The sequence below is a fragment of the Mus musculus genome, chromosome 13 (assembly GCF_000001635.26).
Source record: "Mus musculus strain C57BL/6J chromosome 13, GRCm38.p6 C57BL/6J".
Taxonomy (NCBI): Eukaryota; Metazoa; Chordata; class Mammalia; order Rodentia; family Muridae; genus Mus; species Mus musculus.
In genome coordinates this window covers 16,003,872-16,031,609 of record NC_000079.6, presented here as the reverse complement: position 1 = coordinate 16,031,609, position 27,738 = coordinate 16,003,872, and the positions used below count along the sequence as shown (strand labels likewise).

General features: G+C 42.6%; 1 protein-coding gene and 1 pseudogene across 4 annotated transcripts in view; one reads left to right on the top strand and one right to left on the bottom strand.

The window, feature by feature from the left end:
* On the bottom strand, nt 1–27,354 carry Inhba (inhibin beta-A). Of its 3 annotated transcripts, NM_008380.2 has the most exons (5): nt 19,520–19,759; nt 19,224–19,410; nt 17,078–17,159; nt 13,927–14,428; nt 1–5,367 (listed from the first exon to the last, which is right to left on the bottom strand). In NM_008380.2, the coding sequence occupies exons 4-5, from the start codon at nt 14,312–14,314 to the stop codon at nt 4,481–4,483; spliced, it is 1,275 nt and encodes a 424-aa protein (NP_032406.1). In that variant the 5' UTR covers nt 14,315–14,428; nt 17,078–17,159; nt 19,224–19,410; nt 19,520–19,759; the 3' UTR covers nt 1–4,480. The 3 variants fall into 3 exon arrangements, with proteins under 3 accessions (NP_032406.1, XP_011242587.1, XP_006516622.1); XM_011244285.3 differs by lacking the exon at nt 19,520–19,759 and adding an exon at nt 22,657–27,354 and having other exon boundaries at nt 17,078–19,410; XM_006516559.3 differs by lacking the exon at nt 17,078–17,159 and having other exon boundaries at nt 19,224–27,354.
* Nucleotides 8,187–27,738, top strand: part of B230303A05Rik (RIKEN cDNA B230303A05 gene) — a 209,872-nt pseudogene continuing 190,320 nt past the window's right edge. Inside the window, exon 1 of the transcript NR_155430.1 lies at nt 8,187–8,345. The product of NR_155430.1 is annotated as an RIKEN cDNA B230303A05 gene (transcript). The remainder of the gene's footprint in view (nt 8,346–27,738) is intronic.

Genomic DNA, 27,738 nt, shown 5'->3' with positions numbered 1-27,738 from the left:
TACATCCCAAACAGGTCTTTTTATTTAACATAAGGCCAAAGAAGCTATCGGGCATTGCTGAATACTGCCTACTAACTGTACAAAGTATTGACTGCATGCCTCGCAAACATCAGAATATCCGCTGGAATGGAATAGAAATAAATAACTTCTGCTATAAACACATGAAAACATATCCAACCGTTATCTCTTTAAACATATCGTAAATAAAAAATTACCAGCACTTCTACAAAATAAATATTAAGAAACCATTGACATAGTTGAAATGCACTCATATAAATTAACAACTTTAATTACATTAGCCAGACATTGGTTAAAGAATTGCATGTAGTATGCAAAGGAACTCACAAAATAAAAATAAAAAACAAACAAACAACATCAACCACATAACATAAAAAGTTTTAGATCAAAACAGATTTCAGATTATCTTGGCTTTCATAATTATATTTTTCTTTTAAAGAAAAATATCAACCATTGTCAATGCACTGTTTTTCAAAGCATTTAAATAGAGGGCAAACCCCACTGAAAATTAATACAGAAGAAATGATTCACTTTATGCATAAAAATAAATAATAATATAGCTGAGACACGTGATTTGCTTTTGCTCTTGAAGATGTGAACAGCATCTATGCATTCATTATCTCTGACCCCTCCAATAGCTTCTCAGTGATACAGGGTTTAATTTAAACACATACAATGTCCATCCCCCAACCTCCTGCCCACATCTACAAGTCACACTTATGCGGGTTTTGGGGTGATTACATTTTTCTCGATACTAAAAAGAGAAGTTGCCAAAAGGCCCACAGGAAATCATATTTTTCAAGTGACACAATCATTTGAATGCATGTTACTATAACTGAGGCATGTTTGTTCTGGAATCACAAAGTCACGTCTTGCGTTCAGTCTGGCATAGCTCCCAATTTTACTTATTCTGCCTTTTAAGAAAACACAAGGCCTCTCCTTGAAAATGGAGTGTGGAATCAATCTTAAATGAACATAGAATTGGCTGGTCTTCTAAGATAAGAAAATCCCCATTGCTGTGCTGAAATTTGACTTATTTTGGGAAGGAAAAGTGTCAATGAAGCTTACAAGTATTAAAGAGATACTAACTACAAATGCTCTTCAGAGCATCTAGAACTTGTGTGGGCAGGTATTTAAGAATTATCCTAGAGAAAGTGGGGAGACCAGACAGAGCCACTTTAACACTAGGGAAAGCACACCATGAAGAAACTAAGATCTTAAGCATTAAAGGCTTTTCAAATTTTGGATTAAGCACTTATGTAGAAAGACCAGTTCACAAGACTTCATGTTTTCTAAATTGTTAACAATATCTAATATTGTTAAAATATTAGCAATTTAAATTCTATTGCAAGGCCATACAAATTTGATGAGTTCTGATGAGGTTTATGTGACAACCAAGTCACTTGGTCTCCAGTAAATACACTGTCCTGTGGAATTTCATTTCTTTCTAGATTTAATTACTATGGCTACTAATTAAACCCAAGCTTACCCTCAAAACATCTAGAATTTAAAGGGCTTAAGAAGATTGCAGATTCATCTCAGATGAATGAGAACTATAATTAGTAGTTACATAAATCCTGCTCTTCCCATGGTCTAGATCATCTCTGATATGGCACAGTTAGATCTCTTGCCCACTATTTCTCTAGGCCTCGGCATTAGCTCCAATACTAAAGAAACAGTTCAGAGGGCGCTAAAGGTTTTTCACAAAAATTGGCAAAGCTGAACCTGGACATCCACCTCACCTCTGTGTCCTCAACATGCCATCTGTCCTCGCATGCGAGATCTTCAAGGTCATTAGACCTTAATTATAATTCATTTCTTATGCAGTACATGCATTTCCTGCATAAGACAGGGAGGGCCCCTGGAACACAGTAAATATGTTTGCCCAGTAACAAGACTAAAGTAGTTTGCCTACACACAGCCTAATGTGATAAGGTATATTGACGGTATATTTAATACATATTGAGTTAGTTTATTTTTTTAAGAGTTAAACCAGCTTTTTTAAGATTTAATTTCTCCTTTGTATTTCATTTTCCTACAATGACTTTAATCTATGGACTGACTTAATGCTAAAAGCTTCAATATTTTACAAAATACTGAGGAATATAGATTTTTTTTCAATTAGAGTTTTTCACTTTTATAAAGTTTTTCAAACTTCAAACAAGTCCGTAAAAATAAGGCTCTATATTTTAAATATGTAAATGAATAACTGATTAGCTGTTTTAGACAAGCCAACACTGGGTTAAATTAGGAACTTGGGTTAAGTGTGTATTTTGATATTCGTAAGACAATCTTTTCAGTTTTGCCTCTGAAAAAGTACAAACATACACAGCAAGTTTTTTGGCTGCAAAATAGAATATTAGAGATTTGTACAACTCCCTGGCTCCTGAGTGCTCTCTCCCTTAACTCTCACTGTCTTAAATACTTTCCTGCTTATTTTATTATTTAAGTAGTAATAACACTATTCAAAAAATTATTCTAGCCTAAAGATTTTTTCCAAAAATGTTTCTGATTTAAGATTGATTCCAATAAATAATAAATATAAGTTGAAAAAATCAGCCCATTTTGTTTTTAAAGTAACATCCCATTTTTCCCCACAGGGGATAACTTGTAGGGAGCAGGGGGGATATGAAAGAGGGGATTTCATCCTGTACATTTAAAGAGGGCCTGGCTGGATACTCACTGGGATTTTCAGTCTTTCCCCATCCTAACATTTGAAATGTACCCACGTACTACAGAGTAAAAGCAAGAAAAAAAAAAATCTATCACTTATCCTTCTTAAAAATACTGTGTTTTGCACACAAACATTCATTGTTTTAAGAACATTTTTAAAATGACAGCCTGAAGTGCTTAAAATGTGTATGGACATGGTACAATACATGTATATATACATACAGATATGCATATGCACAAGCAATGTATATATACACATACAAGCATGTAGTCTCATGAATTTGAACTTGATAATCCAACAGTGTACACTACTGTACATCCAGTATGAAATGTCCTGTTTCATGGATGTAAAAGAGTCAAAACCCAAACCTCTCAGGTCTTTTAAGCCTGAACACAATCTACCTAACTCAACCTTAAATCTGTACCCCTGACTCATTGATGGTGAACAATACCAACCACAGACAGACTGTTTAAAGGCTCACACAAATGTCTTTGGTGTATGTGTCTATTTTTAAGGTACAAAATAATAATAATAATTATAATTATAATAATAAAAATAGCTATTTTGTGTGCTGTAGCAGTTCTTTTATAGCTCACATGAAGTGCAGCTCTTAAACCCCACCCCCACCCCCACCCAAAGAAAATACTTGTTAAATAAGGATTAGACAGGTCAAACACCATCGTAGTGCAAATAGTAAACGATAAAAAAAACAACATTTACAAAATATAGAAATGTTTGAATCCAACAGATGGACAAACATATTCCTTTCAAGTATCTCTCCTTGAAGAAAATAAAAATTAATCAGGTTACTTCCAATACAAAAAAGTCTCTCTTTTTGTCCTCTTTCAGGTAAACAGTTTCAAACCTATTAGGTTGCATAGTTCTAGGATCAAAAGCACCTTAACGAAATGTAACTTGGTATTCTTCTTCCCTTGGTCTTTCATTCTTTCCACTCTTGTTCTCAATGTTTTATGTTGGTTTTGTCTGGTGGCAAAAGTGGTACAGAAAAGAAAATGTGACCACCTGCACAGAATTGTTCTTTTACCAGTATGTGTATGCATGTGGTGTGTGGAAACACCTCTGTGTTTGTGTGTGTGGGCGTGTGTGTGTGTGTGTGTGTGTGTGAGTGTGTGTGTGTGTGTGTGTGTGTGTGTGTGTGTGTGTGTGAGTGTGTGTGTGTGTGGGGGGGCGTGTGTGTGTGTGTGTGTGTGTGTGTGTGTGTGTGTGAGTGTGTGTGTGTGTGTGTGTGTGTTGAAATACACAGAGATAGTGTCACATAGACATACTTATAACCTGGGTAAGTGGGTGGGACTGGCCCTTTAAAACTCATGGCTTTCTAGACATTATTATTTGGGTTGTGCTAACCCACATTACTGCAGAATAGACAAGTAGACTTCCAGGCTCGCAAGGGAACCGCAAGAGGCAGGAGAGAGGACAATACCCAGTTTGGATAAAACTGATGCAATCAGTTTGGTTTTGGAAGAAATGAAGGTACACCATTCTCTCTTCTCCCCCCTCCCCCCCCCCAATCCCTGTCTCCTTTACTGCTTCATCTCTGAGCCCTGCCTTAGGATATTTTTCCACATCTTCCTTCATCTGTTTCATTAGGTCTTGTTTTCAGTTTAGTTTTTGATTTTTGTTTTTGTTTTTTTTTTGTGGGTTTTTTATTATTATTATTTCTATTTTTCTGGTTGTTTTGTTTAGTTCATAAATCTTATATTTTTTTCTTCATTTTGCCACTGTCTTCTCTGGACTCTCTAGATCCATTTTCTCTGGGACCTGGCGACTCTAGGAGCAGCCACACTCCTCCACAATCATGTTTTGAATGTCCTTTTTGATGATGTTTTGACCATCATCGTAATACAGCATGGACATGGGTCTCAGCTTGGTGGGCACACAGCATGACTTAAGGTTGGCAAAGGGGCTGTGACCCCTCATGCGGTAGTGGTTAATGACTGTTGAGTGGAAGGAGAGCGAGGACCCAGAGGTGCCTGCTATGTGGCTTGGGCACTCCCCCTCACAATAATTGGCGTGATAGCCAGAGGGAGCAATGATCCAGTCATTCCAGCCAATGTCCTTGAAGCTGACAAAGAACTGTTTCTTACAGCAAATGTTGACCTTGCCGTCGCACTCCAAGCCCCGCCTACGCCTGCGATGAGGGTGGTCTTCGGACTGCCTAGCCTGCAGCATGAGGAAAGGTCTATGTGACTGTTCCTTTTCCTCTTCCAGCCCTCCGTCACTCCCATCTTTCTTCTTCCCATCTCCATCCACCTCTTTCTTCTTCTTCTTGCCCAGAAGCACTAGACTGGCACCACTCTCCTGGCACTGCTCACAAGCAATCCGCACGTCCAGGGAACTCTTTCCCTGGTCCAGCAGGCGCTGGATGCTGCTGGACACTGGAAAGATGTGCCAGGTACTCTTCCGAGCATCAACTACTTTCTCTGATAGCAACAGTTCACTCCTCTCCCCCTTTAAGCCCATTTCCTCGGCCTCATCCCCCGTGTCCAAGCTGCCCTGTGGGTGCTTCTGCTGCTGAAATAGACGGATGGTGACTTTGGTCCTGGTTCTGTTAGCCTTGGGGACTTTCAGGAAGAGCCACACTTCTGCACGCTCCACTACTGACAGGTCACTGCCTTCCTTGGAAATCTCAAAGTGCAGTGTCTTCCTGGCTGTGCCTAAAGATAAAACACAAGAGAGAGAAAAACAAGAGAGAGAGAGAGAGAGAGAGAGAGAGAGAGAGAGAGAGAACACTTGTTAACTAAATTGTACATCTATCACTAACTTTGAGGAACAAGAATCTTATCAGCTATTGCACACAATACAGAGTCAGCAATTTATAGCCCACGCATGAAATAAATCTGCTTCCATGTGACCACTGAGTTGAGAAGGGTTTTACAGTATGGAAATGATTGAAGAAAAATAATATTTTTCTTTACATGTTTAACTTTACCTGAAGTGCAAACTTTAGTGCCTGTGAATGCAGTTTTATTAGGACACAATGAAGTTTATTTCTTTCTACACTGCCTATGGCCTTGCTTCACTTATACAGGATTGGGTAGCGATGGGAGACATGACTAACAGAGGCAAGTTTGTAGACCGTGCTTTCTGATGAAGGAATCCTGGGTTTCTGCATCCACTTCATTCACTCCTTTGTTTTAGTTTAATCCCGGAATGAGAATGGTACGCGGACATTTGAGCAGAGACCTCAGTTCTGCAAAGACCTAAAACAGAAGCCCAAAGAAGAAAACCCTGGATGCCTGCGCAAGGCAGGGAAGGTTCTTCCACAGAAGCCCAAAATCTTGTCAACTGTAGCTATGTGTGGGTCAGTAGCGGCCATACTTTCTGACACATGTCTTCCTCCTGTCACCATCTGACCTAACTCCTCTGTCAACCCCATTACAGCAGCAGGCTTTTCATCAAAGGGCCCTTAAAACTTTTAAGTCAGGCCCTTCTCAAGTCATGGCTCCATCAAGCAGTTGAAGAAACCTTTCCTAAAGGTGGGTCTGATTGTGCTGTCCCCTCTGTTACAACTGTTGCTTTGCAGTAGTCCAACTTCCCATGACTTTGGACTGTACGCCTCATATAGGTCCATGTCTCTGTGACCTGGATATTTTTGTCCTGTGAACTTTATGCACTCAACTCACTTATAACAGTGACACTGGCTGTTCCTGTGCCACCCAGAGCAACCAAAACAATGCTATCCAACTGGACCCCACTTGAATTATCCCAAAAATTATTCAATCGGACCCCACTTTCCTCTTCCTCCCTTCTCACCCTCATACCAATTCAGTTTAGGACATCTGAAGGCCTAAGCCGTATGCATCCCATTCACTGTCGTGCTGTACCAAGCAGAGGTGGGTAACTGTTTGATTACTAACCAATGGGAGCAAATTAGCATTGAACTGCCTTACATTAAGAAAGCAACTCCAAAAAAAAAACATAAAAAGAAAGAAAGAAAGAAAAGAAAAGAAAAAAAGCAACTCCTATCTCTGAATTCCTTATTTTTACCTCTGTTCATCTAAACTGCACCAAATCAATACCAAAAGCATGTTCCACTTTCTATATGCTTTTAAAAGAGAATATATCCCAGCAACTATTCATATCTACCTAGTTAAAGAGCCAGATCCTTGATGTTTCCTTCTCTTTGCACAGCGCAGTTTCAAATGCTCTGCCGCGGAAGGAAGGCTGTTCTGTGCATGGTACCCTGCAGATCCCCAGCTCCGTCTAGCCCACCCTGTAAACTATGACCAGAGTATTGATCAATTCTCAAAATCCCCTGTTATCTGTCTAGAAGATGGGGTAGTAGAGGCATTCCTCTGAGTGACTTCATATTTTTGTTAGGAGTTAAAATAAATAATTAAGAGGAGATATTGATTCCATAGCATATAAAAGCAAGGACCAGTGAGGAAAAAAAACATGGTAATAGTTTTTGAAAGTGGAATCCTATCTCACCCTTTGGTAAGGTTGAGGGAGTTTATTGTTGGTTTGTTGTTTTTACGAGCATACAGTGGTAAGGTACAGGAGGGAAGGGCAGAGGGGTCCAGAGAGATTAGGGAGAAGGAGAGATAGGCTAAAGAGGGCTTGGAACAACTCAGGTTCCTTTGCTGTATGGGATGCATCTGCTATTACCTTTAGAAAAAATGCCACCTAGCTTCCCATCATTTTTCCTTCCTGCCTCTAGGCAGGACCCTTTCTAAAACTCTGAGCTTCTCAAGGTGTCAGACAGAGAAAACAAAAGTAGCAGCCAAATTAGAGAAGCCAGTGGAGACTGTTTTTTCTCTAGGAAACAGCACCTGCCTGCCTCCTGCCTGGCAAGGTTCAGTAGGTCTCAGGCAACCTCCTCCCAAACTCTGGACTGCCCCCATCCACACTTAGCATGGGTGTGAGGGTAAGGAGGCAAACAAGAGGTGCTGACCTGCTCAACACCGGGCTTCCCATGAACTGTCCTGGGCTGACAACTGCAGATGCTGCAGTAGGGACAAGAGAGGATTAATTGGCATGCTAGAACAAGTGACAGTGCATAGGAGCTGCTTTTTATCATGGCCAGCAGGGCTGAGACCAGGTGCTCCTGTTACACAGCCTACAGGATGGCACCTAATTTCATGGGAACAAGTTTCTAATGCGTGAGGTAGCCCCACCCCTTCTTCACAGGCGGCTGTACTTGGAAGCAAATGATTTAGTGTTCCTGCAAGAGGATCGTACAAAGAGAGTGCTCATTAGAGGGGGCTCAGTCTGTCAGGTGTTGTTACATTAGGCTCAGAGAGTCGTCATAAAATGACTTTCAGGCTGGTCTTGGCTGACAATTAACTGCAAGCCATTGCCTGTATGTCACGGGAGGCAGGAGCACTGATTTATGCAGCAGTTTAATTATCCAGCCGAAAGCTTCTGCTCCCTGTATTTGTATCCATTCTAGCTTGCTTCATCTCTCCCCCATATTTCTGACATTTGGATTTTCCCCTACTAATTGACATGCCTGTCCCCTCCTTCTCCTGGTGTCCATTTCTGGAACTGCTATTTGTGTATTGCATGATATTTTATCAGGGAAAAAAAAAAATAAAACTGAGATCCAATTTCATGAAAATGCTGTTGCCGTATGCCCAGGAGGACAGGGGGAGGAGAGAATCAAGTCTTCCTCCATCTACCTCACGCGCAGGTACATTTTACAAGTTCTATTGTATTGTGACTTATTAAGCAGTGCATTTTTTTTTCTTTTCCCTTAGCTTTCATTGCAGAGGGTGTGTGTGAGGGGTGGGGGGGTGAGATGGACGAAAGCTGAAGTGGACTGACCGTTTATCAGATCTGTTGGTTTCAGAAATATATTACAACTCTCCAGTTAGTTACATAACGATCAAAAATATAATTAGTAGATGTTCTATTCCCTTTATCTCTATTACCTGGGAGAAATTACTCTATTGCAATGTCGTTTCCAGGAGGCCCCAAGCTGAACATGTAATGATTTGGAAAAAGGAAGAAAGATATCTTAAGGATGAAATGTTTAGGCTCAAGTTCTCATCTGTTTCAGACCTGATTTAAGTATCTGGTGCTGTGAAATCCTGAAATGAATGCCTTCCCACAATGCTGCGGCATAAAACATGGCGCTGGTGTGTACAGGTGTGTACTGGGTTCCTCCACCAGGCCGCAGCTCCCCAGCTAGAGCTGCTTGCGCGTAACCTTTCATTAACTACTCCCTGGTAACATTCTTTTCCTCCTCTGTGCTATTTTTTGTCCTGAGGCTTGTGAGCAAGGCTTGGATCATACAGCCTGCTCTGACTGAGTAACTCAGCATCAGAGTCCCACGCAAACCCATGTGGGTGATAATATCTCATCACCGAAGCCCCCATGAGCTTGGTGGACACGCACCAAAGCAGAAGAAAATGGGCAGAACACTCAGTAGGGATAAATTTTGTACCTTATAGAGAATACCATTGAAATGCTGCCTGGTGGGGGACCTTGAGAGAAAGTCTACATAAGCCTAAAAGAAGGATGTTTGTAGCAATTCTCTTTTGCTTTCAGGGGTTCTCACTAGCTTGATCATGAAGGTATGCCAAGGCTTAAGTAAACAGGCTCCTTTTTACTTAAAAGGTATGCAAATTCCACATACACAAAAGTCCTCCTCTCAGATTTGTGGGATATCTGATAATTCCCCATTAAATAATCAGTATACACATAAAGTTTCAGCTTAATTAGTCTGGTTTTCCTCATCAACATCCTGGGTAAAATATGCTGCCCTTTTACAAATCGGTAATAATGACGTCTCTGTTAATGTAGAAAGCCTTGGCATTCACAGTGCACATTTAAACTTGCCATGAGGGGAGCACAGCTCTGCTGTAAAATATGTGTTACTTAAATTTTCCATTCTTCATCAAGTTTCCCTGTGCCTAGATACAGTACAGTCAGGAGCATGAAGGGCCTACACTACAGCCTGTGCGTTCTCTCGGGCACTAAGTCGGCCTCTGGATGGCTTCCAGAGGTGTCTGCGGAAGGCAGCGAGTAAGATCTGAAAGGTTATTTTTCCTTTGACCTACAGTAGAGAATTTTGCCATTGCAGGTATATTAGCTTGCTTGTATAAATTATCCTGTCTAACCATTTAGCTTTAATACCTCTCCTTGGGATCCATTTTTTAATTATTTGTAACTCTTCAGGCCTGAGTCACTTAACATCCATTGCTTTTTCCATTTAAATAATGATGTAAAGGGTTAAATGTCCAAAACAAGCAGCTTACTTCATAATATAAATTAAAAGAAAAAAAAAACCCTAAAGAGTCAACCCAAGAGTTTTTTTTCCTAGAATTCCTCAAAACGTTTACACTTTTAATGTTGGACCCAGGAACGAGTCAAGCATAAAGCATTCTGAACTAAAGCGAAGAGATCATACTCAAGTTTGATGTAAGAAGGGCCAAGACAAATAAGTATTTTCATGTGAAGTGCCTGGGAAGGTTCTCCTTCTCCATGTGAAAACTGCATCTCTCCCCTGACATCTCCCCATTCCCACTTCAGTCCACCCACTCTACAGGCAAAACCCCGTGCTCATCTCTTGGCACATCCTTCCCCCACGGTTTCTCTCCACACTCTCAGCGAGAAACAAATGCGTCCTCTGCAGCTGAACTCCATGTTCCTACCAGACGTTAAATAAATAGTCTCTTTTTCCTCCCTGTTGCAAGTCACTTGTCATTTGTCCCTTGTGAAAAGCATTGATAAGGCAGGCAAACTAGGAAGCAGAATTGGGGGGGGGGGGGACGGAAGATGTTTGTTAGGGAAAGACTGCGCTCACATCACTGTAGCTGATGATTCTCCCACATCCCAAGCCCTGCTTTGTTTGTTTTTGAATTGTATCACTCCTCTGCTGCCCATGGAGCTGTGGAATTTTCATGTGGACCCCAGCACTTTCAGTGCTGTGACTCAATGTATTCTTAAAGGTAGCTGTGCATCCCCCAGCCTATAAAACCTGAACTCTGCAGGAAGGTGGGGATGTAGGGAGGAAGTAACTGATATTCTTCAAGATTAAGGTGCTACAGGCTGGGGCTTCAAGTACCCACAAAACTGCCTTTCTCAGAGTAGCTGAGGGTTTAGGGATGCGCCCTCTTGTGGCCAGTCTTTTTCAAATTCAGATAAGTGTGAAACCTTAAAGGTTTCTCAAGACAGGTCAAAAGAAAGGTTGGGGATGGAGCTATTGGTGTTTACTTCATTTGGAGATGGCTTTCTTAGGGTGTGGAGAAGTAGTCTTCAGGTGACCTCATTTCTAATTCAAATCTTCTTTTCCTGGTGTCCTCCACGAGGGGGGAGGGAGCTACTTTAGACAACACCTGAGCAGTATATACTTTTGCAGGTATCACTTCTATTGTTTCTATATCCTACGTAGCAAGAACTCCAGTAAGCTAATTGTGAAAATCAGCAGCTGACCATGCCACAATCTATGCAGACGCAACAGCAGGCTGGTACTATACATTCACTGAGCATCAACTATAAAGAAGGAAAAGCAGAAAAAACTCAGTGCATTGGTAGAGAAGGCCAATTTCATTGACAATTAAGTTACAGTCACTGGATTGGCTTGACTCTCCCATACTGCTGTTCCTCTGAAGAAAAATCAGGAGTAATGGTATGGGGCCAGTCATGCAATAAATATGCTAACTTTGGGAAGCACTCTTGGGTGACACTTATAAAAATAAAATCAATTTCACTTATTGGGACAGATTGCAGGGAGCTTGAGAGTGAATATCTGCTGCTTAGCCAATGCAATTCAAATCAACTTCACAAAACCAAAATACTTCCCACCTGAACACAGGACAAATTCACTTAAAAGGTCAGAGTACCACAGCCCTTACAGTCCCTTCAGTCTCATGTTTTTCTCAGCTTTATCTAATAATCTTGAGTGAAGAGGCCAAAGTAAAACATACATTCCCATACCAGGGATCTTGCTATTGAAAAGCACATCTATAGTATGTTTACAGGTAACAGTCATTGACTGCACCCTATGTTGTCCAAATGGTTATAAAGAAAAGAAAAAAAAAAAAACTGCCCTTCTCTATTCTTGAAATGTGTTAGTTACTACATAGCAAAATAGAATTGTTCCAAAAACAACAAGACAGATCTTTGTAGTTCATTTTCACATATTTTCTCTAGCTAATCAGATAATAAATATATTTCCTGAATAAGCAACATGCTTATGTCACACCCTATGCTACTTGGAGAGTAGGTTGTACACTATGATCTTACTTGCATTTGTGAAATTATATTAAATCAACTTGAAGTCAATGTGTGCTACTTCTCACATGAGAAAATAAGCAATTGTAACAAAAACACCATGTTCCTGGACTAGAAGGAGTTTCCTCTTATAAATTTTACACTCAGTCAATGTGTGAGTCCAGTGAATCACTGATGTAAATAGTAGCTCATTTTCTCTCAAACTAAACAACAGAGAAGCAAAACTGACAGGATCCCACTTAAGTGAGAGATCCATTAGCACTGAGAAGGTCAGAAGTAAAAAGAACGAAAATGACCTAATTCTTTGCCCTACCTCTAACTGCCAAGTGATAGGTTTTCTGTACAAGCCTTGTAAGTCAGAGGGAAGGACAGAGTGCTAACATCCACTGTGCCATTAAACATGGTGGAAGTCACACATATACCTAGTCACATGATACAATTGATTCCAAGTTAGTAGAAACTGCAGTTGTGGCCAACACAGGGGAAGCTTGTACATAGAGTCTTATATGAGTCACATTGTGTCAGGACCAGGGCCAATCTCCTAAAGCAGGGAACCCACCCCTCACACACCAACCAACGCTGGAGAGGTTTTCTTTCTCACCTGTCTTTCCTCAATATGGCTCAGGAAATAAAGTCTCAATGACCAAGGTTTGGGGAACTGGGTCAAAAAAGGAACTAGTTAAGGAAGTAGGACATGGACAGAACTAACCTGTCTAAGGAGCTGGTGGGGTACCAAGGCTTCCTGTGGGTGAAGCCACCAAGCCAGCTGTCTCCTCTCCCCCCTCCCCGAAAGAAGGATGCCCAGGTCTTGCACAGCTTTCTTGAAAACAGAACATCTGAGTTAACAGGCTTTCAGGATTGGAAATTTTGAGTGTTGCCTTAATTGTTTATACTGCTGCAGCAAACTTTTAAACAAAATGCTGGGAGTCCCTGCACACACTTCACTAGCCCATATGCTCCACCAAACAAAACAATGGCATTCCTTTCAAATGGCTTTGGCAAGGGATCCTATTCCTTAGCCTGGCATTTAACATGAAAGTAAAGAGGTTTTAGAACATCTGTGTGCCCGGTCCCCACAGATTGGCAGTAAGATCTGTATCCTCATGACTGGAGAGGAGTTCTCAGTTTCGAGCCTGGGCTTTGGACAGGTATTTTTCTCCACAGCAACAGGTTAGTGTGGTCCTGAGCCAATGATTAGAATCCATGAAAGTTTTTCCTCTTAAGGATTGAGTCGTTCAGCATAGGGTCTGAGAGCCCATTGTCAAGATTGTATTCCTTGGCAAAAAGTAGTTAGTCACTTTACAAAAAATAAAATTGAGTTGGGGGTAAGGTTCGCTGGCTTTTTGTTGATGTCGCTCGTTGCTTCTGTTTTTATTTTGTTTTTGTTCTAACAGCAAAAGTTTCAGTGTTCCAAAATTAATCACTAATTCAATACCCTACGAGTTGCTCTTTGCTTCTTCGGTGGGTTTTTCATAGAGGTAGGTTTTCCAGAGGTGAAAATGATTGTCACTAATAAATATGCCCAGAGTCTGGCTCCAATGTGGCCCCAGATCAGACATTTAAAGGAAATTTGTTCTCAGACAGAGCCATCATCAGTGCCTTTGCACTCGGCCCCCAGGCTCTCTCACTCCTACCCCAGAAAAACTTTGGATGGGGTCCAGATGCTGCCTCTGCACCCCCAAACCCCCAAATGCCCTGCTTTCATCTGCCTGATCAAATCTGGTTTCCTAGGCAGGGCAGTCAGGGAGCCCCAAGCAGACTGCTTTCCAGCTCCAGACTGGCCCAAGAGCTTCCTCTCTGGGTAACCGCTGAGTTTATTTAGCAAGTGTAAGCTAGCCATTGCGGGGCAGGGCTCCCTGGCAAAGAAGTCCTTTCCCCCTCCTCTGCCACTCCGGCGCCGCCGCCACCGCCACCACCTAATAACTAATAACCTCCCCGGACACTCTTGAGCTGGAGGGAAAGAAGTTCCTGCTAGGACTGTCAACGAAATACATTTCCCCGCCCCCGCCCCCACTCCCAATGCCAGCACCCACCTGACTCGGCAAAGGTGATGATCTCCGAGGTCTGCTCCATGAGTTCATTCATTTCGGCCCTCCTGCCAATGTCGTCCTCTATCTCCACATACCCGTTCTCCCCCACTTTACCCACATGAAGCTTTCTGATCGCGTTGAGAAGCGCCGCCTTGGGCACCGGCTGGGTGACATCGGGTCTCTTCTTCAAGTGCAGCATGTTTAAGATGTGCTTCTTGACAGCCTCTACCATCTCTGGCTGAGAGTTAGGTCCATCCTTCGGAAGGGTGGCCAGCGCACAGGACGGGCAGTCCGGGGCTGAGCCGTGCCCCTCGGATCCTGGGGTGGGGGAACTCCTCACTATAATCCAGCAACTTGCCAACAGAAATCCTCTCAGCCAAAGCAAGGGCATCCTGGCAGCAAAAGTCGTGTGGTTGCCTTCTTTAAAGGCCCTGCTTTTCCTCCCCACCCCTCACGCACAGGTTTTTTTGGACTTTTTTTTTCCTTCTCCTCTTCAGCAAATTCTCTGGAACAAGAGCAAAAAGTTTTCTGTGAAGTTTTGTTTGCAGGTTCCCTCTCTGAATGCAGTCAGTGCTGTAGGTTTGTGGCTGTCAGGGAGGAGAGTTCTGACTGTCTCCGAGTAAAAGAGAAGGAAGGAGGGAGGGAGAGAGGGAGGGAGGGAGGGAGGGAGAGAGGGAGGGAGGAAGGAAGAGACAGGGTGGGGGGAGACAGAGACTGAGAGAGGATGGGAGGGAGAGACAGGGAGAAAAGAGAGAGGGGGAAGAGAAGACAGAGGGAAAGGGGGAGAAAGAGGGACAGCAAGGGAGGGGGAGGGAGAAAGGAAGAGAGAAGGAGAGGGGGAGGGGAGGGAAGGGGAGGGAGTGAGAGGGAGGGAAGGGAGAGAGAGAGAAGAGAGAGAGAGAGGGAGGGAGAGAGAGAGAGAGAGAGAGAGAGAGAGAGAGAGAGAGAGAGAGAGAGAGAGAGGGATTGGCCCTAAGTGAGTGAGTGAATGGGAGAGGGAGGAGGGAGGGCGTCTGTGAGTATGAGCTGTGACTAGGGAGGAGGGACAGCCCGTTTCTGACAGGCTGCCTTCTTGCTGCTCCTTGCTCCCTCACACACACCTCTCTTCCAATCCTGCCATTCTCTGAAGAATGGGGGGGGGGGGGCACTCCAGTCCTTTCTACAATAAATTCTTCTAAATCGGTTCACTTTTAGTCTAGGGGTTTCTTTCTTTCTCTCTCTCTCTCTCTCTTTCTTTTCATCTTTCTCTGCTCAATCCTTTTCCTTGCCTCACCTTTTTTCTTTGGAGGGAGAAAGGCAAGCAAATTAAATGCACTGTTTCCATTCACTGAGATGGCTAGATAGGAAAGTGTCCCCAGGTCATCTCCCATGGCTTTGCACTTTCCTGGAGTAAGAACCCACCTGATCCTGCTGTGGGTCTGAGGGAGGTCCTCAGATTGGTAGCACAGGTCAGGGGTCTGGGACTGGGGCAGAGGGGCTGCCTGAGACAGCTGGTTGTTCTGCCTGACAGAATCCAGAACCATTCATTTGGGCCATTCATTCATATTTAAATGTCCAGGGTCCTTAAGCCAGCCGGGAGATCTTATGGGACCTGGAGCGAGCGCAGCAGAACTTTTGTCTGGGGTCATATAATACACTCTGCTTTTGCCAAGTGGGCACCACAGCAGGGCACTGGAAGCTCCCTTGGGCAAGCAGCATTTTACACAGTCAGGGAAGGTACTCACCCTGTTTCCCATCTCTCTACCCTGGATGCACACATATTCAAAAATTATAGCCCACTGCCCACTGTCCTGGCTTCACAGATAAAGCACAGAATTCATTTGGCTTTTCTCACATCCTTTCATGAAAAACAGGGCACTCTTATGATGTGAGTAACTGGTCTGGAGGGCACGAATCTCTAAATATATTGGCAAATTCTTTTCCCCTGGCATGAACTACTCTCATTTTGTTCTTCTACTTGCCCACCTCCCCTTGTCAGCCTTGACCATAGTGTAGCATCCACGGCAGGGCTGCCTGGCTGGGTCATTTCTCCTCAAAGTACCAGCAGAGCTGAGTTCATTGAGGATTACAGTATTCACAGAACAAGACCAGTGTGCACTTTAAAACAATTTCTTTCTGAGGCTTTTCTTTCTTTTTCTTTCTTTTTTTTTTTTTAAATTCTTCCCACCACCTTTTCATTCTCTGTCTTTTATTGTGCAGAAGTATCTTTAAGGTGTCCTCTGTTAAAACAGTCCTCCTTTCCCAGCTTCTTCCCTACATATAAACCCTCTAGTGTCTCACTAGATACATTCCCTTCTGTCTGACACCTTCTATGTTCAGAGCATTCTAGTGAAGTAAAGCAGGTCAGGAGGACAGATTTAATAGGTGTCAGAACTACAAGCATAAGATCTACATACAAGAAGTTGATAAAATCATGACACTAGGTTAAACTTCAGTTTTGACAGGTATCAATGCTTTTCTGAACCACACAAATGCTATCTTTTCCCAAAGCAACAATGCACAAGACTTTCTCAGTTATAAGCCCTCTGACACCTTTGTAGGGTTAGGAGGACTCCCAGCTCCAGAAACACCAAGGACTCTGCTGTTGTTGATAAGACTGTCCATATTACCTAAAACTTTCATTTAAAAAAAATGGAGAGAAGTAGGGGCACTTGCATCACAATGGTTCAGGAGAACATCTCTGTGTTATAATAACGTCACCCACCTATTTGGAGTTACAGATACAGAACTCGGAGCATTTTGTAGTGCAGTTAAGTTTTACGAGACAGACTAACATAGAGCTAAAAGTTTAATGACTCTAAACAACTCAAGAGTCCTAATAGTAGCATTTGGATAAGAGCAAGTTATCAATGTTTGGATTCTCCCTGTATGTGAATATGTGTGTGTTCCCTGGATTTACTGTTTGCAAATGGAACTCTTAAAAATAACTTTCTTTTTGGCATATGTACTTGTATATGTGTGCTGAGTGGGTTGTATAAACACAATCTATTTGCATGCTCTAGGACTATTAAAAAACAGTATTAACCTGCCTGCACAATAGAAAATGATACAATTTACAATGCCTATGGAGGTGCCAAAAAGTTGTAAAAGTCCTTTTAGCCATACTGACTTTTAATGTGTAGAGAGCTCAGAAGCAAGAATTTAAAAGCATTACCTTTCGGGTCCCTTCTGTTTTGTCAGCCGGCTCTTGTCTCATGAGGTCAGAGCTGTCTGAATTCCTCTTCATGGTATTGGCACTGTGAAGTTTTATACTGTAGTACTTAGTTGTACACTCACACATTGGTACCTCTCAAAGAGGAGGGCTGGGGCTTTGTTTAGGATTGGTTAGAATCAGCATGACATCAGCAGATGACTCGTTTTTCCAGTGTGAGACATTTCATAATTCATTATCTAATGGAAATCTCTCTTGGCTTCTGAGACAGGACCTGGGTGATGTCCTGAGCCAGTAAAGCCTGTGGCTAGGAATAGTCCACCCTTTACAAACATAAGAGAACCACATACACACATCTCCAAGAGTGTCCAGCTTTGACATTTTACTATTCATACATACACCTCTTATTAGATTCAGGTTCAGCCTTATGTCTATACATAAGACATCTGTTACTTCATAAAGTTACTTCTATTTGCAAAGCACCGTATTTTTTCCACAGCAAAGAAAATTCATAGTGTTCTTTATAGGAATTCTAGTATTATAATTATGATTATAGGAAAATATTTTTTTCAGGAAAATCTGTATGTCCATGTGGTGATGGTCTCCCTGCTTTGACTCACACTATTAATTTACACCTTGAAATTGAATGCCTGCTTCATACATCATTTATCACCTCGGACTTGGGAAATGGTCTTCCTTTGCAAGTGAACTTCATAAGTATCCTGCCTAGATGAGTCCCATCCTAACTAGCAAAAACAACAGTAACACACACACACACACACACACACACACACACACACACCTGCATCTTTTCTTTAAAAGCTAGAACTTCAAGTCCAATCATTTGTAAACACTATAAATATGAGTTTAATGAAAAGAAGTGAACTCTCCTTAAAATAGAAGTAAAGTTAGGTTTGGGTTTTCTTTTGCCTGGGTCACACTGGCAGGGAGATAACATAGAGAGAGACGAATGCCCCGATAAGCACAGTGAAGAAGGGCTGTTGTTCTCGGGGCGAAGTACAGCTAAGGCACTGACCAGGTTCTTATGACAAGTTGGATAAAACGTGCAAAACTGGGGACTAATGAAAGCCATATGACCAGATATGTTGTTTCGTGTGCCGGATTTAAGATGCATAAAATAAACTTTTCACTGTGCCCATAAGCAAACTGTAGAGGCTCTGGTCTCCTGATGTGAAGTGGGGAAGGTTTCTTTATGACACCAGGAGCTGTCTGTGAAAGGGTCTCTCTTGAGGGCTTTCAAAGTGTGGATGCTAGCTATATGTGGGGGAAGGGGAGGGGCAAGGGGAAGGAGTATTCTAAGATCCGCATAAGAGAACTGAAGTAGGAAATAAAGTTGCAGGGGAAAATGACAGGAATATGGGTGGCAAAGACAGAAAGATAATCAGTGATAGTCATTTCCATTCCAACCCCAACCCCGGGGTGAACATAAACCTTTGGAAGAGAGGCACTTCCATGCTGTTTGATAAGAATCCCTGAGCATCTAAACTCATTTCTTGCCTCACACATAACTTCAGGGAAAGTCCCACTTGCACCCGAATGTAGATTGTAGACTGGCTTGGCACAGAAAAGTGCCCGAATCAGACCCCAGCTCCGGGGCGCCCTCCTAATTTAAACTCAAGCCTCAGTGTTTCCATCTATAAAGTGGGATGTATAATTTCAGGATCAAAACTCAGTGGTCACAAAAGAATGTTATTTCGGAGCATCCCTGTAGTTTCTTAAGCATGTGTGTCATAAGAATGTTCAAGACCCTGACTGCAGGGGCCGCCTCACACAGGGTCACTCTGAGACCCTGTTGGCCTTTGACACCCTGAAAGTGCCAACCTGCTAAGCCAGTCTAGCAGCTATGACGTAGCTGAATCTCCCCCAACCTCAGAGCTGGAACCACTTTGGGAAAGCCTCCTCTCCTCCATGGAAATCCAGGTGGGGGTGGTGGAGGAAGCAGGTAGGTTAAAATGCTTCTGTGGAATATTCTGGGCTGAGGATCAGCGTTTCCCAGCTGAATTCCAGGGCCCAGGGCGTGCGCTGGTCAGCGCAGCTCTGAGCGGGGTTGGTTTCTCTTTCACTTCCTGCCCCTCCCGCGGAGACTCCCTGCACCCAGGCCCTGTCCCTTTTCAGCTTGCCACCGTACCTTGAGCAGCACCTGCTGGCAGTTTCCAGGGATCACTCCCGAATGCGCAGCTCCAGCCCGGCTCGCGGGACGCCTGGACTCAGGGGCCAAGCTGGTCCAAGCGGCCGCCTCTATTTTTACCCTGAACACCAGCAAGGGCAACTTCGTTTAAAAGCGCAGCTCTTGATTTTTCCCCCCCTTTTGGCAGCTAAAGAATTCAGGGAGGGGAAAGAAAAAAAAAAAATCACTGTTCAGTGAGTGCAGCCGGGAATCTCTGATCCCAGCCCTCGGTGCCAGGGAATGTCAGGGACCAGGACCTGCAGTGGGGCTGCCGGTCTCCTGGCCAACGGAGGCGAGCGGCAGCTCAGGCCCCGCACCCGCAGACTGCCCCTTCCCGAGTGTAGAGTTCGGTCCCACCGACTACCGCACTGGCAGAGTGGCCCGCTGCCACCGCGCTCTGCACCTAGCGGAGGCGTTCTGATTTACTGGCTACTTCACAAAGCTCCAACTCCACGCTGGCCCGGTGCTGCCTGGAGGAGCAGCCACTAGCGAACCCCGGGAGCAGCTTGCTGTGAGGAGGAGCCCGGAGGGAAACTGGTACCTTATTTTACTGTAATTGCAAAAGAAGAGATGTGCCAGAGATTTATATTTAGAAGTTGTATGTTTCTACTTTTATGTAAATGGAGCAATTAGGGCCTGTCTTGTTTCTGCTAACTCGGATGCGTGAGCATTGCTGGGGAGCTGGTGTTTTCAATCACAATTAGTGAGCTGGTCAAGAAACAAAGTTCCTTTGAGGATAGAGCTCCTTTGTGTGGATGAGGGAAACCTGCGTTTCAGTGCTGGCCGGTGGCTTGTGGTGACACACATCTTAGGGGCATAGCTAACTCTGGACTAGTGTGTTTGCCCTGTGCAGCAGCTGGGCCCATATAAAGTTGGCAGAGATCAAGTCGTGAGAATATTCACTTTTCCTCTCAAGCAAACCGTATGTCCTTAAGCTTTCATGCAGGCTATTAATCGCTCTTCCCTCACTATCCCTGAAGCAAGGAGACAGGCTTGGAAAGGAAGCCGTTTTCCACGACTCTGACTCTGTGGTTAGCTGCTGCTCACAGATCCTGTGATTCAGTGAAACATGCAAGCCAGAGAATGTGGACACCTTAAGCAGGTGACTGACAAGTGTCCTCTGATTCAACTGAATGACAGGAGGCTGGTGGTTCAGAGGCACAGACAAGCTGCTGATAACTCAGGGTGTTTGGTTCCTTCCTATGAAAAATCTGTTTCAAAAAAAAAAATTCATGATTTCTGCCTGCCTTGCTGGGAAAGTAAACATGAAACGTGACTATAAAAATGAAAAGAACCTTTGAGGTGTTCTCATCAGCTACGTGTTGTTCTGGGCTTAAGGGGTGGTGGGGGGGGGGGGAAGACCTGGCCTCCTTGGTTAGGGTTACCCTCTCCCCCACAAGAGACAGCACAACATCCAGAAAACATGGGCAGGACTCTGAATGATATTTGCTGCAGTAAACTGTGGAAGTCCCTGTCTAACCATCCCATCAAACGGCTTTGGTAGAGTATGGGGTTGGCAAACCTGTCTGTTTCCTACAGGCCACAGCCTGCAACTAGTTTGGGCCAAATGTTAGATACCAGGATTTGGGCCAGAGATGGAGCGGCACTTTGCAGTCAAAAATCCAACTAGGGGGCTGTGTGCTTCTAAGCTAGAACAAGAATGAATAGTTCAAAACCGAACTGGAAAGGGGGGCATTCACATTGCTCTGAACTGTATCCAAAACAACAAATAAGAGACGGTTAACCCCAAACTCCCTGATTCCTAAGACTCACATTTTTTCTCAGAACCACCTGAGTATCCCTTCAGGCCTCATGCTGTCTATGAGGACCTGCCTTCAGGATATTGAAGACTGTCATCTGAACAGTGGCCCCAGATGCTACAGTTAAAAAATGGGAAAAGAAAAAGAAGGAAAAATTCCGTAAGTAAAGCGTTGTTGTTCACTCCAGAACAGCGGTTCTCAGCTGAACTGGTTTCTCTCTCCGGGACATCTGACAATGCGTTCAGCTGTCATAACCAGGAAGGAGGTGCCACTGGCATCTACTGAACAGAGGCCAATGCTAAGAGCTCTCCTACAATGCACAGCACAGGATGGTGCCCACGCTAGAAAAATTAGCAATGATTATACAGTGAGAAGCCCTGAGTTAGAGTCATGATTTTAAGATTTCACCCAATTCCCTTTCCATCTGTGCTGCAAGAGAACTTGGAAACCCAGACTATAACACTGGAAAAGAATCCAATTATGCAAAGTATTAGTGATTGAAGTGACCCTGCTTCCTCATGCATGCATGGTACCCAATGAGTAGAAACTCATATCAGGCAACAAATAGCAGCCTTGCAATCCCCACCCACATTCTCATATGCCCTCAGCACATTCTCAGCCAGTTTTTGGGTTAAACCAAGGGCAGTTGTGGTGGCAAGAAACAAATCTTGATGGGCTGACTCATACCCAATGTCTTCGAAGATAATGGACTCACTGAGAAAAAGTAAATGAAGAACTGGGTTCTTCACTTTAGCCGTTTAGTAACAGCTCCATCAATGCAACAGTGAATTCCCCAAAGTAAATTTTGCAAATATGAGATAGCCATACTTAACTTAAAAAGAGAGAAAGAGAGAAAGCTAATAGTTTTTATTTTTATTGCCTAGTACTCAAGGTAATGACATAATATTAATATCCAAAGAAATAAAACAGAGTTCTTGCCTAAATCATAACGTTCACTCCAAGCAACAAATGATCCTGCAAGTGCCCTTCTCATAAGAAAGTGGAAGGAAGGCTGTGGCCCTCCAGGTGCTGTTCCTATGAGAAGAGCCAGATATGATTGTGACAGACACAGAAAAGGTGTCATCAACAACAAACGATAAATATCAAAGACAGAAACAGCCTACAACAAGCCAGCTTAGGTATGAATACTGTTCAGGAGACAAGGGCTACTGTCCCAAGTTCATGGCTTAGCGTCTCAGTGGCTCAGGTCACCCAGAAAGGAGAGAGTAAGTCAGAGTTCATTTGTCAATGGACAGAGCCATGAAAGGACTGTCTTAGACATCATGACGCCATGTCATCTCCTCCAAGATATGAATCATAGTCTACTCAGGTAAATGGTCATTTTAGAACCAAAAGCTTCAATCAACTCCCAAATGATTCATAAATGCCTGGATTTCTTCCCAAGAATGGCTAGCACATACAAAGCCTCAATAATCACTTGTGACCTATAGAGAAACTATATAAATATGCCTTCTGAAAGTTCTGACCAACATGCATATGTTCATTAATTTTGTAACTCAGTTAAAACCTAATCAGGAAACATCTGCTACAGAAATTGACTTATTTCCCCTAAAAGACTATGGAAAACATTTTCAAAGGAATATAGAACAGAGTGCCGCTATACTTTTCCTTACCTGGAACCTCTAGGATAACAAGTCCCATATTCCTGGCTTGAGGACACAGAGATTTAGTGTGTAGATTCCACTAAATTGATAAGAGAGCAGAGGCTTTGATTCTAATCCAGTTTTGCTTATCCACAAAGATACCTCTACAACCTGTTGTCCAATTATAGATCCAAAAAGCGAAAGCCAACAAAAAGCTTGAAGCTGTCCAGTCTCTCTCTCTCTCTCTCTCTCTCTCTCTCTCTCTCTCTCACACACACACACACACACATGTGTGTCTTTGTGTGTGTCTGTGTGTCTCTGTGTGTTGTTTTAAGTCAGAGAGCTGCTACCTCCTGCATGTCCAGATAAAGTCCAAAGGTTGTGTGTCCTGTGGGATCAGCTCTCAGACACGTCTAAGCCACACTAGCTTGGGTGCTGTTCTTCACTGCACTGTGACCTCTTCTGTCCATGTTCTGGCAGCAGCCCAGCCTGGTCAATAAAGATTTCCAGGTGCCCAAAGTCTAACCTCTAGAAGGTCAGATTTTCAAAGGTGGGTCAGCAAGCAGGATTCTGTCAGCATTCATCACATTGGTTTGGGGAACCAAAGGGTAAAAATATACAACAATCTTGTGTAGGTTAGCTGGTGTCACTAAACTCTGTAATCTAAAGCTTTCCAAGGACAACTTATAGTCACAGTCCCCTGTTGTAGCATTTACTCACTCCTGAAAGGTGGGCTAGAATGATGGATGGAAGAACAGTTGTTCTATTAAAAGCAAAAATCTCATCTCTCAAAGACCATTTGTGATCACTTTAATGAAACGACTGGAAAACCAATAATGTCATTTTAGCCAATGCTAGCATCATTTAGCTATGAAAGGAGGACAATTAAAATGGCGCTCCCTGCAGAGAAGAGTTCACTCAATAACTTCCTTAACTTTCAAGACACTTTTGTTTTATTAGATGCCGTTAGCTTCATGTTAGTCACAGGGAAAAAAAAATGCCCACATACACACGCACAACTAAATGTAGTCAGTTTGCTCAGCTGCTGCTGACGTCACTGCTGCCCACTAGGAGTGAGTTACTGTAATAACCCCCTTTTATTAATCATAGGCTGGAGGAAGCACAAAGTGAGTGACATCATTAGGCAAAGGACTGGCTAACTCATGCTCCAGTTTACTCAGCTTTATTATAATATTTCTCAAGTGTCATATGAAAGTGATTACCATTTCACACTTTCCCCCACCCCCCAGCCCCCACCCCCACCCCGAGCAGTCATCCCTAACCTTCGATTCACGCTCCCAGGGAAGAGTTAGGTTTTCAGATGAAGGTATGCAAGAGCCAAGTCTCAGTAAGGGACCTTATTCCAGAAAAGAATATCCCCAGAACAGCCTCTTCCTGGGCTAGAGGGGGAGGCAGTTTCTGAAGAGGACAGACTTCTGCTTCACTCAGACCCCAGTGGCAGCATCCTACTGCAGAAGACAGTTCTGGCATGTCTTCAAGGTGACCTACCTAGGTATTGCATTCTGCACATCTGAGCTCCAAAATGTGAAGATTCCACTGGGAGAGTGGAAAACATGGGTTGTTACATGGGTTGTTGAAGTGAGACTGTGTGGGGTTAAACTCAGTATTTTCAGACTTGAGGACTTCTGAAAACATCCCTGTTATCAGTAGTGCAGTTCCCCTGCCTAGAGAGTGCTGGTCACAGTGCACATCTTCCACAGATAACAATCATGCAGTATGAAGGTATCACTACAAACCCAGCACATAGAACATGACTGCTGTGTAGGCAATGTGGCCATGGGTGGTATTTTTTCTCTTTCTTAAAAAGCTTCATTGTTTAAAATGAGTGTTCTCTGTCTTTCTACATTAAACACTGGGAAGACATGCAAACATTCTGGAGCTAGGTACTGGGGTAGATTAGGAAAAGGGAAACCTAGCTGCATGCTCAGCTTACACAGTAGCTCAAATGTCATAAGCCAGCTCACATCTGTGTGGTCCAGTTCCTCATAAACTCCTACTTATCCAATAGAGAAATTCTGGAAACTGACATCAGGTGATTAAAGGGAAGAAGGAAGACAGCTCAGAAATATCCAAGGTCACTGCATCATATACTCTCCCATTTTATCTCCTCCTCCTCCTCCTCCTCCTCCTCCTCCTCCTCCTTCTTCTTCTTCTTCTTCTTCTTCTTCTTCTTCTTTTGATAAGTTCTCACAGCACATGCTGAGCTTGACCTTGCAACCTTGCAATGCTGCTGCTTCCACATCCAAGTTCTTGGATTAGAGGAATGTACTACCACATCCAACTTGTGTTTTCTCTTGACTATACATAAACTGTCTGACTGTCCCCATGATGATGGGGAAAAATGTTTTCCCATAATCTGAGTTGTTTTTAAGCTCACAAACAGGCATCTAACAGGTGTTATTTATAGAGGCACTCACTCATTCCCTTATTCTTTTTTCTAACCTGAGGATATTAATTCTGTAATCTGTAATACTGAGTCAAAATAAAGTTTAGTTAGGCACATATGAGAGATGTAATGGTTGAAGAAAAGAGAGGACCAGAATCCTGGGATAGTTAGATACTGATAAAAATTGACTTGACAATTGCAGAACATAATAATTAAATGAAATATGTTACTACTTGGGTCTTTTCTGGCTGAGTATCGAATCATGAGCAGTCTACAAGGAGATGGGTTCGGCTTCCAGAATGACAGGAAGGACCATCCTGAAAAGGTTACATGATAGATCAATTACACAGAGCAACCATAAGATGTTCACACCGCAAGCTTCCTTATGCAAAGAATGCCAGCACATGAAGGTGCAGGTACAGCCAGGTAACTGGGGGGCTAATTCAAATTCCTTACCTGTGCATGTGGCAGTTTTCAACCTTTCTATGGCTAAGATCATGCTTCACTTCACTCCTTTTCTGATGAAGGGGTATTCATGAATTCCAGAAGATGCTCAGCTGGAATCAGAGCAAAGCCTCTCAAAAAACAAATTATGTTTGTTAATGCTGTGACTAAAGGAAGTGCCCATGGGGTCACTGGAAACGCATGAAAATTTCTGAAGCAGAAAACAAAACAAAACAAAAACAGACAAAAAACAAAAAAACAAGACAAACAGACAAACAAAAAGCAAAAAAACAAAACAAAACAACAAAAAAACCAAGGTGACCACCAAGGGAAGTAAATCTTAGGGACTTGGGAGAATCTTCCAGACTTACCAGGCGGTTGAGCTGTTGCTCCCTTGGAAAGGCACAGCAGCACCCTCTTCTGGTGCACTCACATAGAAGGAAACGTCAGCGCAGAGCTGAGACATCCACTCCCAATCTTTGCTTTTCAAATGACACATCGTGAATTTAAAAGTAACATAGAACATGAAAATGCATGTAAGTGTAAGAATGTGAGTCCATGGACTCTTCCTTCCCAGAATAGTCACTATTTTGATGTATGGGCAAAAGAAAATTGGGAAGGAGATGTAATTGGATAAACTGATATTGTCATCTGTCATTCATTATATGTTGACCATTTTCAATGGCCACATTTCTTGAAAAAGTAATGCCTGAAAAAAATAAAAGTAATGTCTGAAGGATAATTAATCAAATAAATTCCTTTATTTTTAAGCCAGTAAACTAACTGCAAATCTAGTTCCAAAATTTTGTAGGCACATTTTTTTATGTTCTGAGTTCATGTCTTATTATTGCTTAAGGTAAATTCCTGATGAGTTATTGGGTCAGAAATGTGGACACATTCAATATCCCCATCCGTGTTACCAAGTTACCCTCTTCCAAGTCCTAATAGTGTAAGAGTCTGGCCCCTTCACTGCGTTTCATCCTGGGTCTTAGCCTAGTTCTAACTCTCCTATCAAGATAAATCAGGTGTACGCTTTCTTTACATTTGGGTTTTTAAGGTGCTCATTAAGATTAAACATTTCATCACTCATTTGTGTGAGTTACTTTTAGGTCACTGCTATATTTCAGACTTTCATGTTTCAAATACACTGGATTATATACAATTTAATAGGAGCTTATTTTACAATTAGTAAGGAATCTTCTGCTCCCCATTGTAGTGACACCACCCCTGCAAGTTTCTTATCATTTCATTTTGCTTAGAGGATTTCAAACAAAACACCGTTTCCATTCAGACCATTCTAGTAAACTTCTTGGATGTCGAGTTTTTCCTATCAGGAAATCCAGTCGATATTCACCTGTGCTTTATTCTAACTGTTTATTTTGAATTCTATTTTTAGTCCTGAATATCCAAAGTGCATCCTGCCATGCCGACCAAGAGATTCATAGCAACCTAAATATGTAAACTCTAGCCTTCTGTATATGCCCTTACTGAAAATTTGTCATTTAATAATGATAAATCATTAAATAGTATTTATTTATAACTGCAGTAATTTTTCTATTTATAAAAAAATTGTTTTAAAAATGCTTTCTTCTGTTCCATTTTTGACACGTGTTTTTGTTTGTTCCTACAGTCTTCTCCAATGTGTAATAAATTGTTGGTTTGAAAGGCTTTAGGTTCAAAGGTCAACTTTGTCTTTGCTATTTTGCTGAATCCTTTTCTGTTAGTGGCAGAATTTATGCAAAATACCTCAGTTGTCATTTTATTTCTTTTCTGGTGATTCGCTTCTTAAAGATTTATTTTCTTTATTTAAATTGGGGTAGTACTGTGTGCATTAAGAGTGCCTCCAAAAGTCAGAGGTGTAAGATCCCCTGGAGCTGAAGTCACAGGCATTTGTAAACCACCTAACATGGGTGCTCAGGACTACACCCTGGTCTTCTGCAGGGTCTCATTTGTAAACACTGGACAATCTCTCTTACCCTTTGGGCTCATTTTTAAAGAGTATGTCCTATTTGTTTGTTTGTTTGTTTGTTTGTTTGTTTGTTTAATGAACTTACTATCTTCTTTACCACCTTATCCTTGCTTGCTCAGGGACCAATTTTTTTTTTTTTTTTTTTTTTTTTTTTTTTTTTTTTGTGGACGAGTCAAACAATATGCAGGCTGCCCCTGACTTCAGCAGGTGCACAGTTCACCCCTATTCAAGTTGAAGGTAAAATTCAGCACTCAAATGGAAAGTGACTTTTCTTTGTATTTAGGAGCAAGTT

Bases quoted from the DNA above. Each gene is read 5' to 3' on its own strand.
- Inhba (XM_006516559.3), bottom strand. From the start codon at position 14,314: ATGCCCTTGCTTTGGCTGAGAGGATTTCTGTTGGCAAGTTGCTGGATT. The intron at 5,368-13,926 runs GTGGGTGCTGGC...TTTTATCTTTAG, and splicing joins CATCACCTTTGCCGAGTCAG to GCACAGCCAGGAAGACACTG.